This window comes from Anguilla anguilla, chromosome 10 (genome assembly GCF_013347855.1).
Source record: "Anguilla anguilla isolate fAngAng1 chromosome 10, fAngAng1.pri, whole genome shotgun sequence".
Taxonomy (NCBI): domain Eukaryota; kingdom Metazoa; phylum Chordata; class Actinopteri; order Anguilliformes; family Anguillidae; genus Anguilla; species Anguilla anguilla.
In genome coordinates, this window is record NC_049210.1 from 20461751 (window position 1) to 20477720 (window position 15970).

The 15970-nt window shown below is 38.8% G+C and overlaps 1 protein-coding gene across 1 annotated transcript in view; it reads right to left on the reverse strand.

Annotated features, from left to right (window-relative positions):
* Positions 1–14044, reverse strand: part of LOC118206286 (complement C5-like) — a 34723-nt gene extending 20679 nt beyond the window's left edge. The window contains exons 1-10 of the mRNA XM_035378771.1: positions 13902–14044; positions 12824–13016; positions 12448–12601; positions 12196–12266; positions 11896–11990; positions 8104–8186; positions 7385–7475; positions 7158–7263; positions 6162–6294; positions 5333–5448 (exon numbers count right to left, since the gene is read on the reverse strand). Of these exons, the coding sequence (XP_035234662.1) occupies positions 5333–5448; positions 6162–6294; positions 7158–7263; positions 7385–7475; positions 8104–8186; positions 11896–11990; positions 12196–12266; positions 12448–12601; positions 12824–13016; positions 13902–13966 (1107 nt within the window). The 5' untranslated portion in view covers positions 13967–14044. The remainder of the gene's footprint in view (positions 1–5332; positions 5449–6161; positions 6295–7157; positions 7264–7384; positions 7476–8103; positions 8187–11895; positions 11991–12195; positions 12267–12447; positions 12602–12823; positions 13017–13901) is intronic.
* Positions 14045–15970: the final 1926 nt, after the last annotated feature.

Genomic DNA, 15970 nt, shown 5'->3' on the forward strand with positions numbered 1-15970 from the left:
ATAACCAACCACAAAAAAATGTACATTATCATTATTGCGATTATTGTTGTTATAATAATAACAGTATTGCCCCAAGCAGCAATTATAGGGTTCCAAGCACACATTACAAAAATAGTGAAAAAATAATGGAACAGAGACAAGATAGACAGACAGACAAATAAGCAAAGGTTTTGTTAGGATTAGACAGGCAGTTGGTAAGTCATGGCAAATTTTATATTGGAACAGTGTAGAAAGTTTGTGCCTTTGTCTTATACTGTACGTTTAGAGAGCATAAAACCAGATGCATATGTCAAAAGTGATAAAACAAGTGGAAAAATGTGGAATAACCCATGCACTGGTGTAAAATAGAAAAAACACAAAGAGGAGGCTATAGCAGAAATGTAATTGATTATGAAGTCCATAGCGCTCAAGATAGCAATCAAACAATGAACAGTTTTTTCTTAGACGTTCATCAGGGTCTGAATGTACAAAGAAGATGTAATTGTAATTAGTTAATAGATGTCAGCTGGTAATGAAGAGAGCACCAATAGTTGTATACGTCATAAGCCTTACAATTTGTATGCTGTACAAAGTGTTGCAAATCACATAACAATGGGAACACGAGGATAGACAGCATCAAAGTTTAAATTTCCAAGTATTACAAGGATTAAATACAAAAAAGGGGCAAGATTATCATCCCAGACTGATAGATAAACATAACAAACATTGGAATGGGCATGATAAAAAGATAAATCTACAGAAAACAACTTAGTCTTCATTAAAGCCATCTGGATGTGATGTTTTTAGTAGAAAATCCATTTTCATTCTGATTGTAGCAATTTCTGTTTAATATTGACACCTCTTTGTGTTTTATAATTTTTTTGGCAGGATGACTGGCTTGAGTAAAGTCTTGCAATAGGCGAGCAAATGTCATTTCTACGAATACCATTCTTATGTTCAATATAATACCTATATATTGTAATTTGCACGGAGATCATTTTATGTTGGGCCATGACCTTGCAGGTTTATGAATCAAGGCTGACAAAAATCAGTTTTTTCATCAACTTTTGCCATGGGATTGTAGTTAGTGTGACAACTGAATTTCCATGTGTGGGATCATAAAAATTATCCTGACTGATTATATTTTGGAGAGGGTAGCTTCGGGATTTTAATCAAAAACTTTATGTTTCAAAGTTTGGATCCTTATCCACTCCGCAGTTTACTGTGTTGAGAGGTGGAGGGAGTTGTAAGGGGTGGAGTTTCATGACAGCCCAAGCTTTGTTGAAAGCTTCAGAAAGAATATTATACAGTTGCAAGAGCCCTTACCAGTATGTATGTATGTATGTGAAGCCTTACTACCAGCATCTGCACCAGTATCAACAACTGATAGGACCTCTTTAGCAGCAATAACCTCCAACAAATGTTTCCTATAGCCGCCGATCAGACTTGCACAAGAACTTCACTTCAGTTCATTGATATTTGTTGGATTTCTAACATGAACAGTTCTCTTCAGGTCATGCCACAACATCTCAGTTAAGTTAAGAAGGTCTGATGTCTGGACTAAAAAAAAGCAGAGCCTTTGTTTCTATCCGTGGAGCATTTGTAGTGAGAAGGCACCATCATGAAGACCAAATAACTAACTATGACTGAAAAGCAACTCATCTGTAAGCTGTGACGACAGAAGAATTCTGGATAGCACAGAAACTGGATATGTCAAGTACAGCAGTTTGGAAAGTCTTTAAAAAGAAAGAAACCAGTGGTGGACTTTGAAATAACTGTACAGGTCGGTGGAGGAAGACAACTACAGTTGATGACAGACAAATTCTGCGAGCTGTGAAGAAAAACCCTAAGACCAGAATCTGTGACATCAACAGCAGTCTCCAGAGGACAGGGGTGAAAATATCACAAAAACCACACTGCAAGATTGAAAGGCCAAATTAGAATTTGCCAAAAAAAAAAAAAAAAAAATACAGCGATGCCCCAGAACTGTGGGGAAAGGATGGACCAGCCCAAGCTCCAAAGCATACCACCTCATTTGTGAAATATGGAGGAGGTAGTGTCATAGCATGGGCATGCTAGGCTGCTCCTGGAACTGGCTCACTTATTTTTGTTGATTGGCCGTTGGCACATTGGCCGTTGTTTCATCCTGCAGCAATGCAATGACCCAAACGCACCGCATATGCAACCAAAGCATTCATCAATGGGGAAAAGTGGAAAGTTTTGGACTGACTAATCAGCCACCTTATTGTAAAACCAATCGAGTATGAATTTCACTTGATGAAGCCAGAAAGATCAACTGAAAGAGACCAGTTTTACGAACATAAAACTTGAAGCGCAAATTGTGGGCTGACAAGGGTGTGTTGGTGCATTTTCAGTCTGCCTGAAATTAATGTATCTTTAAGTATGGCTACAACTAATTACGCAATCAGCAAATGGCACTATTCACATTTCGCGTATGAGCTTAAAAGTAAAAAAAAAAAAAAAAAAAAAAAACTCCTGTTTAGTGCATTGAATACACAATAAAAATTACCAGTGTTTATGAGTCCATTCTGGCCATAGTCCTGCCATGTAAGACCGTAGGCTATATGGACAGCGAAGAACAGCTGTGGAATATACAGCCGAGTCACATTGCGATTTCCGATTGAATTTACCCAAATGCGAGAATGCAATGTTGCAAGGAGCATGACTATTGCTGGGGTGGAATGGGAACATGTTGGAGACTCTAGGTCATCTTTTGTTTCTCCCAGAAGAGTAATTACTTCTCAGGTGTCAGGGATTCCATTATTTTTGTCTTTTTTGGCAGCGTCATGAACTTTGCCGTTCTTGCGGTTTCCATGATTTTTGAACGTTCTTTCTATGGCTACAGTAACGTGACAAATTGTTCTTAAAGACTCAAAGTTGTCACATGCACAAAATCTAACTCTAACCTCTTGAAATCCCAATGGGTTGCCGGTGGTCAAAAATAGCATTGTCTTAAATTATTGCTTTTATTGGTCACTGATTCAAGGTGCACTGCTGTAACATTTACGCTGCTGTAAAGCTTAGGCTCTTCGCACTTTTAAGCAAAAAACCCTGTCTCAGTCAATAAAACCACTAGAGATAACAAGAGAAACAACAAAGCAGTCCCCTTTCCCAAAGGATGGCTGAAATTGACACCCCCGGTTGATTATTATGGTTTATAATCCAGTAATTGTCTGCAACAAGTCAAACAACTGCTAATACTACAGTATTAATATTGCTAAAATCCCCCAAAGCAATCAATCATGTCTTTGTACACTGGCTAGCAAAAGTCATTATTCATTCTGCATTATTTCCATTGAGATGAAAGTGTTTTCAGGAGCAGAGCTCTTGCTCTGTTGTGATCAGAAGGTTCACTGCTTAAAGCCTGATTTACTGCAGCCTGGCAGCTGATTGCAGCACTCCAAGTGGTTTGACTTTATCTAAGGGAATTTAGTTTGAGTGATAACTAACCATTATGAACACATTTTGTACATAGAAGCTCTCCAAAATGACAGCATTTGACTGAAATATAGCTTAGTCTGAAAGAGAGAATGGGCAAATAGAATATTTGTTTTGTGGAGTTACAGAGGGTACCACCCTCAATGGAATTAGCTTCTGGAAGTGGAATATGGCTGGGAAAAAAGATATACACACTATTCCAATTTGGGGAGATTTGGTTCCATTCGGAGAGGTTTTTGGGACACTTGGGTCCACCTTTGGGAAAATGCATATCAAATTTTACTGCTTTCTTCAATCCACTCCAAACTTTTATCCTGGTGTTGTATACATCCTGGGGGATTGGAAAAAGAAACCTGGGTACCGCCTGGTATAATCACTACAGAATGAAGAAAATTCTAATTTATTTTTTTTGTTTTTCAGAACAAATTTGTCCTGTATGTTTACAAAGAGAGACTCCCATAGGATCTGGGGATTTAGTCATTTTGGTACAAATGCGGTCTTTATTTCAAGCTTTGAACCATGTCTGCACTGTATATAATTTTGGAGATAATGGGTTCATTTAAGAGAGGGGGATTCTTCCAAAATCTCTGGGATTTAAGTGGGGTCAAAGGGTAGAAATAAAAACAAGCACACAGTAATCCTGTGATTTATTATTTTAGTAATGCAATTTGAGCATATTCTGTATGCTCTGTTCCTAACATTGTTTTGTTCAAGGCAAAAAGCAGGCTCTTTCCATAATGGTTGAATGTGGTTTAATGCACCAGCCTATCAATTATTTAGCTACTAGCAGCAACTGGCCAATGATTTTTTTTACGTCATGCACTTGTTACTGTTGCTACAGTTGTGCACAGTATTTCAGTCATGTCCCACGGCCGCACATGAGATTTATTGGTTAATTTAATAAATTAATGTTTTTAAACTGTGTGATTTCTGACTCTTTTTTTTACGTTTTCCATGATTTTTAGCAATTTTGTCATGACTGCTCTGTGATTTTAAACAATATTTTCTGTGACAAACACCCAGCCTATTGCTTGGCTGCAATTATAATTAATACTAGTTCATATTAATAATTGTTACTGTTTTATGATGCCTTGCTTAGGCAGTTGAAATAATGTGATTCTTGTTGCAAAGATTCTCTAAGTGCATCTTTGAGGACTGTACATGTATCTCCATCTTGCTTGCGCCTTGATTTACACCTGCTTTCCAGGGGCAGAGAACTTTTATGTAAAAAATTGACCCTTGTTAATTGTGCAAACTTTAGTAAATTCTATGGAATACATAATCAGCCACACTTATAATATCTCTGCCCGTTATTTGTGTGATCCTCTCTTAAATGCATGGGCATCGAGAGTAGTGGACCTTGCAATGACTAATATAGATTACACGCATATTGTGCTTCCAGCCCCCTGCACCTCTTCGATACATAAGCACTTGTTTCTGTGGCAGAATGCATCATATCTGTGTCTGAAAATAGTTGCAAAAGGCTTAGTAAATCTGGCCTCAAATGTTTGGTGATGTCAGTGTGTCATAGACATGCAGTTGTTGCATTTAAGGGCCATGCAACCAGATATTACTTTATTGCTTTGATTTACTTTTAAGTTTGTCTGTTACCTTAATTTTGCAAAGATTTTTAAATTATTATTTGCATCGATATATTCTCTGTGCGCTTTGAAGGTCCCAAAATTGAAGTCAGTGAACATAATAAGATGTTAAAAATCAGGTGACTGTTAACCACATTTCAACTTATTCAATGCTTACGTTTGTGGATGGTGCAAAAACATTAAAATGATGTTGACAATATTAACATTATATTCGCCTAAGAAGGCTGGTTGACCAGTCAGCATTGACAAAATCACAGAATCACAAACATATGAGATCAGATTAGTGTACCTACCCTGACAAAGTAAGGCAGTCCAGGCTTAATGAAGGGTGGAGTGGCAATCAGGCCCAGCGTGTAGGGAGACAGGCAGAACTTCACAGTGGCAAGCTCTGATTCCTGAGAAATCCCACCTGCAATGGACCATAAATGAGCCTACTGTCATTACATTGTGTCGAGCTGGACTAAAATGAAAGGGTTTTCAAAGGGGCTGCTGGGGGGAGTTCCAGTGTATGGATGCATCCCGCAGTCTGGTATCAAATCCAGACTAGGCCAGTGCTGACTGTGACCAGACTGTTGCATTGTCCAGGGAGCGAGAGATTTGGCCAAACTGTTTTTGGGTCATCATGTAAAAGTGACCCTTCTGGTCAGTCAGGTACATGCAGTCTGCCTTTGCCACCTCTTGATGAGCTCCTCTGACAGATTAATAATGACTGAGCAGCTGGACTGGTGGTGGACTGCAGTGGAAAAAAAGCGGCAGACAGCAGAACGCTTTCCATATTCTCTAGAAGTGGCAGAATGAAACGGCATCACGGGTCAATGAATACACTTTTGAATTCCGAAACTGTACCTGGTAAGCTATTTCATATAAGAACCTGTTAATGAATGAATCCATATGGATTGCTAAGTCAAAGAGACTGTGGTTGTCCTGAAAGTGGTCTTAAATGTATGCTTTTCTCATACCATGAGTCGATTGAAAACACAAAACAACAGCCAATAAAGCTGTGAGAGCAGAGCCCTGTATTGGTAAAGACATATTTTTGGTATGTCCAAAACTGAACATTTGGCTGTCCAAATGTTCAGTTTTGGCAAACGTATGCCATGGCTGAAAGCTGTGACATCTCACCGGTTGACTCCTGCACAGTAGTGGTGATGTAGAAGGTCTTCCCATCCAGCGCCTGTAGTGTGCGTGGTCCTTCGGCCGCGCCCTCAAACACCTCCTTCACTTTCAGCTCAAAGTCCCCCTTACCGTTCCGTATCTGCATTATGGATACAACAAGATGTTTGCATCAGTGCATGTGTGGGGTCATATCCTAGGCGACAAGGGTGGGTTGTGTTGAGCTTTAATGAGTCTGGGGTTGGCTTTTATGAAGTATGTTCTTAGGGGCCTATCCACTTGCTGTGCCATACAGAGAAATGTTCGCAAACACAAATTTGCTCTAAAATGCTTTTTTTATATGATCTAAATGTAAAGTGAATTGTTATATGACTGCAGGCATATGCATTAACAGCAGATATGTTAATAAGCAAATATGATACGGAAGAGCAAGCATTTGAACTTTTCGGTTGTCCTACTATAGCAGCAAATAAATAAAACTTAATAATGAGGGGGAAAAGGCATATTTTCTGGAGGTGTGGTGATTGTGATAGTATACAACAGAAATGCTCAGAGGGTGTAAGAGCCACCATGGTCTGTGAGCCATTGCGGTGCCGCCCTGTCAGTACTGTGTTGCTTATGTGTTGTGGCCACTTGCAGTTTAGGTGAGCCTTTAGAAAATGCATATAACTTTAACTTCACTTTAACAGCTTTGTCTTCCAAGTCTGAATACAGGGCCTGTAATGACCTAACTTTTCGGCATACCATGAAAGGTCTAATTATATACAGCCAAAAGTTGGCAAAATCAGTGTGTGTGCCAGCTGTATAAAAAATTTCTTTCCCTGGTCTTTTGAACCTAGCCCCACCACAGGCCCACACACTTGGAACTATGAAATGTCTACTTAAAAGGATGTAACATATTTCAACGAAGGGCTGACAGATCTTGATAGTTAAACCTGTTAGGTAACCCAGCAACCAAAGGAGGTAAAGAGTGAGGGGAGAGAAGGACGGCTGTGGATCTCTTACCGCACCTCTCCGCAGTGACCCTGCTAATACGTTCGTGCTGCTTTGATCAGTGTACCCAAACTTCAGGAACACATCTGCAACAACTACTGGCAGGCCATGCATGTACCTAACACATAAAACAGACACACTCATGCACACAAGCCTTACAGTAAGAAGAACAGTGCATATCTTTACAGGATTATGCAGGAGCTCTTTGAAGCAGATCAGATCTGCATTTTGTGACTCACCTGGCCATCACCTTCACCTTGAATGACTCAAAGTTGGCTGCGCTGATGTAGTTGGCCTCTGGCTCGATAATTACGGAGATGTTGGGCAAAACTGTGTGACAAACATTTATTATTATGATTACAAGCACATGGACCAAAGTACATGATTGCAGTAAGTATAAAGACATGGGTCTGTGCAAAACTGAAAAGCAAAGGGTTTGGCAAAACCCAGGAAATATAGGATTCTGGGTAATATAGAGGCAATAGATGGAGGGTATGAAAGAGGCAGAGGAATCTCAATGAAAAAGAGTCAGAAACTAATGCTACAAGAATGAATACTTTTAGCACAAATTTCAAGAAGGTTTGGGCCTCTGGAAAAATGAAAGATGCTCATTAGAGCAGCACTGTTTTTAAACATTGGCTTTGCCTGTTAGCCTAAATTCTCAGTGACTCAGTCTGACATGATATTCTTCAGGGAAGAAAAAGACAGAGGATGCTGGGCAAGACAGAGGCAAAGCATGCTGGATAATGGTGGAAAGGATGTAACATGTGACAGACAATGAGCCTTGTTCACCAAGAAGAATCCTAATGATTACACGGGGATAGCATGTTAATTAGCAGTCCAGTAGTCCCTGATGATGATCATACATTTTTATGCTAAGTGACTAGGGAAACTACAAGTCACTTTACTCAAAAATAGTTTTGTGTTTCTGAATTGTCCATGGTTATTGTTGAATTACCATATTCTTTGACCTCAAACTCAGTTCTTGCTGTGGTGATGAATTCCTCAGCGTAGGTAGCTTCAATTTTCCAAACTCCAAACCTGTTGTACAGAGCACAAGGTCATGTTATTTGGAGTTACTCATGACCAACAGGAAAAAACCTTAATGTTTATTTGACAGTCAAAGTGAGCTATCTTGTACACTGAACACATACAGTTAAATGCAAAAGTATTGGGACAGTTGTGTCAAATTGGTTGTTTATCCTCAGAACTAATCAAATTAATATTTTTGTATTTCAAATCAAACAATGACTATGGGGCAAAATTCATGTTTGCATTGAGTCAAGCCTCACTATTCCAGCATAAATCAACATAAGTTTTGGGACAAATGACTGTCAGCTGTTTGTGACATTTCACAGGTTTACCATATTATTATTATTATTATTATTATTATTATTATTATTGTTATAAAGTTAAAAAATATCATGGGTAAAAATAATACAATCCACCATTATCTACTGATGGGGTTATAACAGTTGAGCCAAAGAACATAGCACAGTATTGCTCCATATAATACATACACTGTAATATATATGACACAAAGTTCTGAGAGAAATCAACCTCCCATTTTCTAAACTTGCTCACTTATACCAAGACAATAGAAAAATAACCAAAAGAATAATGTGAAAAGATGTTTTCAGAAGAACCTGCCCCTAAAAGAAAATGGTTTTGGAACATGGCTGTGGGGATACGCTTCCATTCAACCACAAGAACATTAGTGAGGTTGGGCACCGATGTTGGGCATAAGACCTGGCTCGCAATCGTCATTCCAATTCATCCCAAAGTTGTTTGATGGGGTAGAGGTCAGGGCTCTGTGCATGCCAGTTAAGATATTCCCCACCAAACTCATCAAACAATTTCTCTATGGACCTTGCTTTGTGCATGGGGGCATTGTTGTGCTGAAATAGGAAAGGGTCTTCCCCAGAGTGTTGCCGCAAATTTGGAAGCGCACGATTCTCTAGGATGTCATTATATGCTGTAGCATTAAGATTCACATTCACTGGAACGAAGGAGCCTAGATCAAACCATGAAAAACATCCTCCTCCTCCTCCACCAAACTTTACAGTTGGCACTATGCATCCTGCCATCCGTCAGACTGTCAGATAGTGAAGTACGATTCTTCAATCTAGAGAACGTGTTTCCACTGCTCCAGAGTACAATGGCGGTGTGCTTTACACCACTCCAGCCGATGCTTGACATTGCGCATGTAGTGATCTTAGGCTTGTATACAGTTGCTCGGCGTTGGAATCCCATTTCATGAAGCTCTTGAGGAACAGTTCTTGTGGTGATGTTGTTTTCAGCGGTAGTTTGGACCTCTGTAGTGAGTGTTGCAACCGAGGACGAATGATTTATATGCACTATACGCTTCAGCACTCGGTGGTCCTGTTCTGTGAGCTGGTGTGACCTACCGCTTCACAGTTGAGCTTCACAAAGTTATTAATGTGATTCAACAATACTCTAAAGCCTCCGGGATTAATTTGAATATCAATAAAAATGAACTGTTTGCTCTCAAAGTCATTCTTTTTATAATATCTCAGTCAAGGAAAAAGTAACTTTTTTGAAAATAAATATTAAAATGAAATGAGGCTAGATGTCTTAAACTTTAACCTGATTATTGAAAATACTAAAAAAAAAAAAGTTGAATCAGTGGCTACAGAGAGATTTATCTTTCTTGAAGGGTAGAGTACGTATTACAAAAGGTATCTCAAGATTTGTTGATGCACCATTATCCCTAGTAGTGCACAATAATGTCTGTAAGAACATTGATCACTTGCTTTTTAATTTTATATGGAGACATATGACACATTATATAAAGAAGTGATTATGAACATGTATGAAAAAGGTAGTCTCAACTTGATTTTACTACTCTCATTAAAACTTTTAAAATAAACTGGATTAGAGCATTCTTAAAAAGCCAAACCAGCATTTTGAATTTTATGCACCATTTCATCTTTTCTCAATTAGGTGGTCTTAACTTTACGTATCTTGCTCTCTTACTATAAAATTGAAAAAATTCATTTGTGGTTATCCATAAACAAATGTTTCGCTCTTTCTGATTAATCCATAAACTATTTCTCCCCCCTCAGGTATTATATATGGATTAACGGGGACATTTTGTATAAAAACAAATCATTATTTTATGAAAATGGTTTTCCAACAACATAATCCTGGTAAGCCAGCTTTTTAATGTCCAGGGTTGCTTGGTGACTTGTTCTGAATTTTTATCTAAATTTAAAATCCCTGTTAATCTGAAGGAATTTTCTATAGTTATAGATGCTAGGCCCTCTGGGGTTGTGATGATCTTCAGGGAGTAATTCAAACCCAGCCTCTCATAGTTTATATGGATCCAGACTCTGCAATAGGGTAAATATGCTTTTCTGCATGCTATAAAAATAATAGTCACAGAATACAAGAAGGAATATAAAATATATTTCAGAAATATATTGAAACCCCTTCATATGTGTCAATTTATTGAAATATTATAAAGAAAATAATCTCAGTTGGAAAAAGATTTGGAAATTAAGCTCAAAATATTTATTAACTAATAAAATTAAAGCGATCTCATTCAAAATAATACAAACTGTATATTCTATCCATGCAATTTTTATAAAATAACTTCAAAATGATATTGATGAGAATTGTTAATTTTGTGGCTTATATCCAGAAACCATATTTAACTTATTTTGGAAATGCTCCCACTCTCAGTGTTTTTTGGGCTAACAATGGTACCTTTATTTTAAATCTTAGCAACTGACTTTGTTCTTTGCTTTGAAGATGTACTGTTTGGTTTCTACAATTATAGTGATGATAGTTCTAAACAATATTATATAATTTGATGATTCTATTAGCCACATTTCTCATTCTAAATTTGGCAAAAGATAAACCTTTATTTGCCACATTTGAGACAGAAACCAAGCAGTACAACAAGACAATTTTCTCATCAAAGAACAGAAAAGCTGCTAAAGCAGTCAATTTGTGTGCTGCTTATAGGGTATTTCTTTAATGATATGCCCTGGTTATGTTTCTGTTTCTTACTGTTATTGTCCAGGTTTTTTCACAATTAAAAAAAGTATATATATGTATTCACACACAAATCCATTTTCTGTTACCCATTAGGGTAATAAATTATATGGCTTTTCAGGTAGCTCTGAACCGCTGCCAGGCTAGCCATGACATAAATAAAATTCACAGCACTGTTAGCTTGCTGTTAGCAAAATAATTATATCACATTATGACAGCGACAGTTATTTAAAACTCCCATTCATTTTCATTACCCTTTGATCCAGAAGTCCATATATGGGTAAAGGTTTTGCTTTGCATTAGATCAGACTTTTGTGCCACATACAGTTCTGTGGTACCAACGGCTAACGACTAACGGCTTGCACAGAGAATAGGCCTAGAAATAATGAGAAAGTGTGATAGAAAAGCCCACAGTACAAAAAGTCAACCTATTTTGCAGGTATAGCCTCCCCGAAATGTCACTGTTGCATTATTGACAGAATAAACTATGACATTGTAAATGGACTGATTGATTATCGGCCATCCATGGCTAGCCTCTTGACATCACCTCTGTCACAGCCTACCTTAAATGTATTTTTTTTTTTTTAAAGAATAGAACTTGTCTATACTTGAGATCATATTGTCTTAATCATTGTTTCATTTAAAATATAAATTTGATTAGTACAGAGGAAAAACAACCAATTTGACACAACAGTCCCAGTACTAACTGTGCCTGACAAGACTGAATTACTTTGGTTTCAGGGGGATTTTGAAGGGATTTTGCATTGATAGGATCCCGGTGACATCTTGCAAATCCACAGTATCCACTACCATAGCTTCAGGGTCCTGTGAAGATCCAGGAAGAACAAAATTAGGCAGAACTGAACCAGGATCGGCCTAGTCCAGTTATCACAACCCCACGGATGCTTAAACTTCTATCGAGCAACCAGTGACTTATCTTGTGTCAACCAAATGTCATAAATTTGTTCCTGTCATGCTTGTGAATGGTGTGACGGTGACTCAGTTGCTAGGAGATGTGGCTGCAACCCACCAGGAATGTGAGGGTGACGGGCCGGAGGGCGGGCTTCAGCTCCGCGTTGAGAGAGAACACCCGCACCTTCACTGCAGGATCGGGGGATGAGGGGGTCGAAGTACGTACATACAAAAAATCACAGTCAGGTAGATGCACACAAAAATATTATATTACATTCATTTAGCATATCAATCTTAGTTTAGTTTTAATCTCAGTTTTCTCCAGTATCTCAGTTAAAAAATATCCCTGATGCTCACTGCCTTTCCTGACCTGACTGCTCGGGGGTATACAGGGGCTTATCCGTCTGGATAAATAGGAAGCCATTGTCGCGGGATACTGGAAGCTTCTGTTCCGAGGTAAGGTCACTGAACTGGGCCTCCAGGTACACATTGGTGACATCCTTGGAGAGATCTGTGGGCAAGAGCTGCAAAGACGAAAGACACAGAAACAGAAAGAGGGAAAAAGAGGGGAAATGAGAAAAGGGGGCAATGACTCAAAGATGGTGGAGAAGACAAGGTGAAGAGAGAGAGACTTCATTTATTGATTTGTTTCTCTTCGTTGAATGAATCCATTATTTCTCTAATACAGTAGAATCAATCTATCTATCGATACAACATTATGTTGTAAGCAAGGCGCAAGTGCTGACCCTCAGCGTGGCCACAGCCTGGTAGTCTTTCTCGGCTGTAAGCGTTACAGACTCAGTGGCAAACGTTTGCTTCTTGTCCGGGTAGCTCTTTAGCGAAACTGTGAAGGTGGTCTCCTGTTCATAACCAAAGACCTGGATGGCCACTTTCTCGGCTGCATCCAGTCGCAGGATTTTGGGTGCAGTGACCAGATACCTGAGGAGGCAGGCGAAAAAACGGCAAAGTGAGTTTCACCTTGGTGTAGTCATAGGTGCAATTAGGTAGTGGAAGTGCATATTTTCAAGCAAAATCCATTGTTTATTGATCCATGTTGTTGCTATAATTTACTCCATCAGTTCAGGAGAGTGCAGACAAATGCATGTTCTCCTCTGCAGCGGACACTTCTAGCCACCATTTCTTTTTATTCCACAGTCTGAGCTGCCCAGCTGGTTGAGCACACTGGCACAGGAGGTGGCAGACCTTAGGTGGTGATTGACAGGAGACGCTCTTATACAGTGAGACGAGGAGAATCCCGATGACTCCTTCTCCAGGTGACATTATAGCTAATTATGTGCAGCTCAGTTGGCATTGATCTGGTAAGGATTTGGTACACTGGAATGCAATGCCTTAGCAAGATTAGCTACCTAGCAATCCCTATAGATGCAGTTCTGCTGGGTCATGAGAGAAAACAGACAGCTTCAAAATTAGTCAGCCAGTGACTCTGCAATATAAATGTGAGTAAAAATTAAATAATGTTCACTTATTGGTCACTAGTGTGGTGACACACTAGTGTGGTTAGAAACAAAGACAAACATTTAAAACCTTTACAGAATCTTTCTAAATTGCCTCTAAAGCTCTTTGCTTAGCATTAGCAAGGTGAATGAGCTTGACAAAATTTCTCTTACATTCAATCACGGATCGCCCAGCAGTGCATTATTTCAGTTTTGTTAACATGTTCAAATGTAAAGGACGCTTCCATGTGTTGTCTTAGCCCCTGACCTACTCCAGAATACTACAGTTTGAAAACCAACACACAAAGCAGATAATTGACAAACATCCTCAAATGAATGAAATGAAAGCTCAGATAAAGCCATTACTCACATCCTAGTCTGGGCTCTTGTCCACTGGAAGGCTTGAAAAAGACATAATAGATGGAGGAAATTCATGGTTCCGTACAGCGATGATTCTTAGTGGTACAGAGTGACTCCAACTCTGCAGCTTGCATTGGGCCCACTTTGTTTTGTCTGAAAGAAAAAAAGGACCCGTCCTGTTTATTTACGGTTAATCATTACTAATCATTACACTGTTTGGTATTCTAGCTACTAACTTCTTTTTATGCAAAAGGGGGTGAAGGAATATGACCTTTGGAATATGGCCATGCACTCTCAACCAGTCCCATTCTAGCAGGACCTGATAATGGCAAAATGGAGTGAGTGAAGAAACCTCTCAGTGAGAAAGAAATACTCTCAGTCTGGCCATTTATTAATTTTACAGTTAGACTGATTAAATTCACCCCTCCCTCCCCACCTCATCTGAAGTGCTTAGAGCATTCTGGGGCAAAATGACCTGGATATGTACAATGCCCTGACTACTATTTATTTATTTATTTTTATTTTTAGTACAGTATAATGAAAGAATTAAAGCCGCAAGCGGCGTTGGGAGGGGTCCAAGCATTGGCAGCATCGCGCCCCCTATGGAACGATTTTTAAATGGCTCTGTCCTCACGATCATATGCCTTCACCCAACATATCTACTGAATATCATGATGATCGTATGAAATATTGATGACTTATGGCCAATTTTGTGCTAAGAGACGCTGTTGGATGACTTAGTTACGTCGCCACGGATGTGCCCTGGCCGCTTCCCGTAAAGGCCTTTACTATGTCGTAACACTTAGATGGTCCGGCGTGTATGCACAGCTGCAGTGTTTCTGCGCCGCAACTAAAAAAGGCGTCACACTAGTGTTGTCACGATACCAAAATTTTTACTTTGATACCGATACCAGGTGTAGTATCACGATAATTGATACTGAAACGATACTGATTCAATACTCGGTACCTAACGATACTGAAATTACCTTAATAGATCAGAAACATAATGTCCACAAGGGATGACCTCATTTTCGAATTCACGGTTTATTAAAAACCCGGTTTATTAACAACCTTTAAGTTGAAGCCTGTTCAACATATCAATAAGCATAGGACTATAGTGTTACAGCGCTAAACCATAGAAAAATATGTTAAATATATTTCAAAAATTAAACAATTGTAAAGTAAATTATCTGTAAACAGGTCTTTCACTTTAAAATATATCTAAAAACAGCACATTTCAATAACAATACAGCATCTTCCTATAATAAAATATTTCCAAATTGGAACACCTATTGCTACTGATGTGAACTGAGTCAAAGCTTGCGCTGTTTCAGGGAAGTGAATGCACAAGCGCAGGTCACCTCACTTGGCAACCTTAGTTGCTACTGCCATCTAGCGAAGATTCTGACAAACTACACTTTTCATCCTCTAAATCAGTAATGCGGGAGACACATTTCCCTGGCCTTTACATTTGACGCAGAACTACCGAACGTTGGAAAATTCAAATAAAAAATAAAAAAAAAAAACGGTTTTGTAAGTACCGAGAAAGTGCTTAAGTTTTGGTATACCGTGCAACACTACGCCAGACACATATTCCAATCCATTGCTCAGTTTAGCAGAGAATGCACATTTCAGAGCGCCTCAGAGACAGATAGAATGATAACACATAAATACACATTTCAAATAATAAATACGACATTGAGAAAAAACGAAACAAAAGACGAGTTATCAAGTCGGGACCTACGCGCAGAGCAGCCGACCGTTTTATTTATTTATTGGCAGATGAGAAGCAACAGGAATCACAAACGGATTGTCCAAGACAATATATGACCACTCAGTCGCAAAAGGGACATCTCTACGCGTAAAACCAATGGTAAGATTGTATATTTATTCAATGTTTAGTCCCAGATATTGACTGTGGAATGACATGGTATAATATAAAAAACTAAATTGTCTCGTTTATTTCGTTATTCAGTGAGCAGCGTTTTTACTGCTGTACTGGCATATTTCAGGGGTAACGCCGGGTTTATCTTGTTGCTACGGAATATTACATTAGCCTACATTACAGGCATTTGGCAG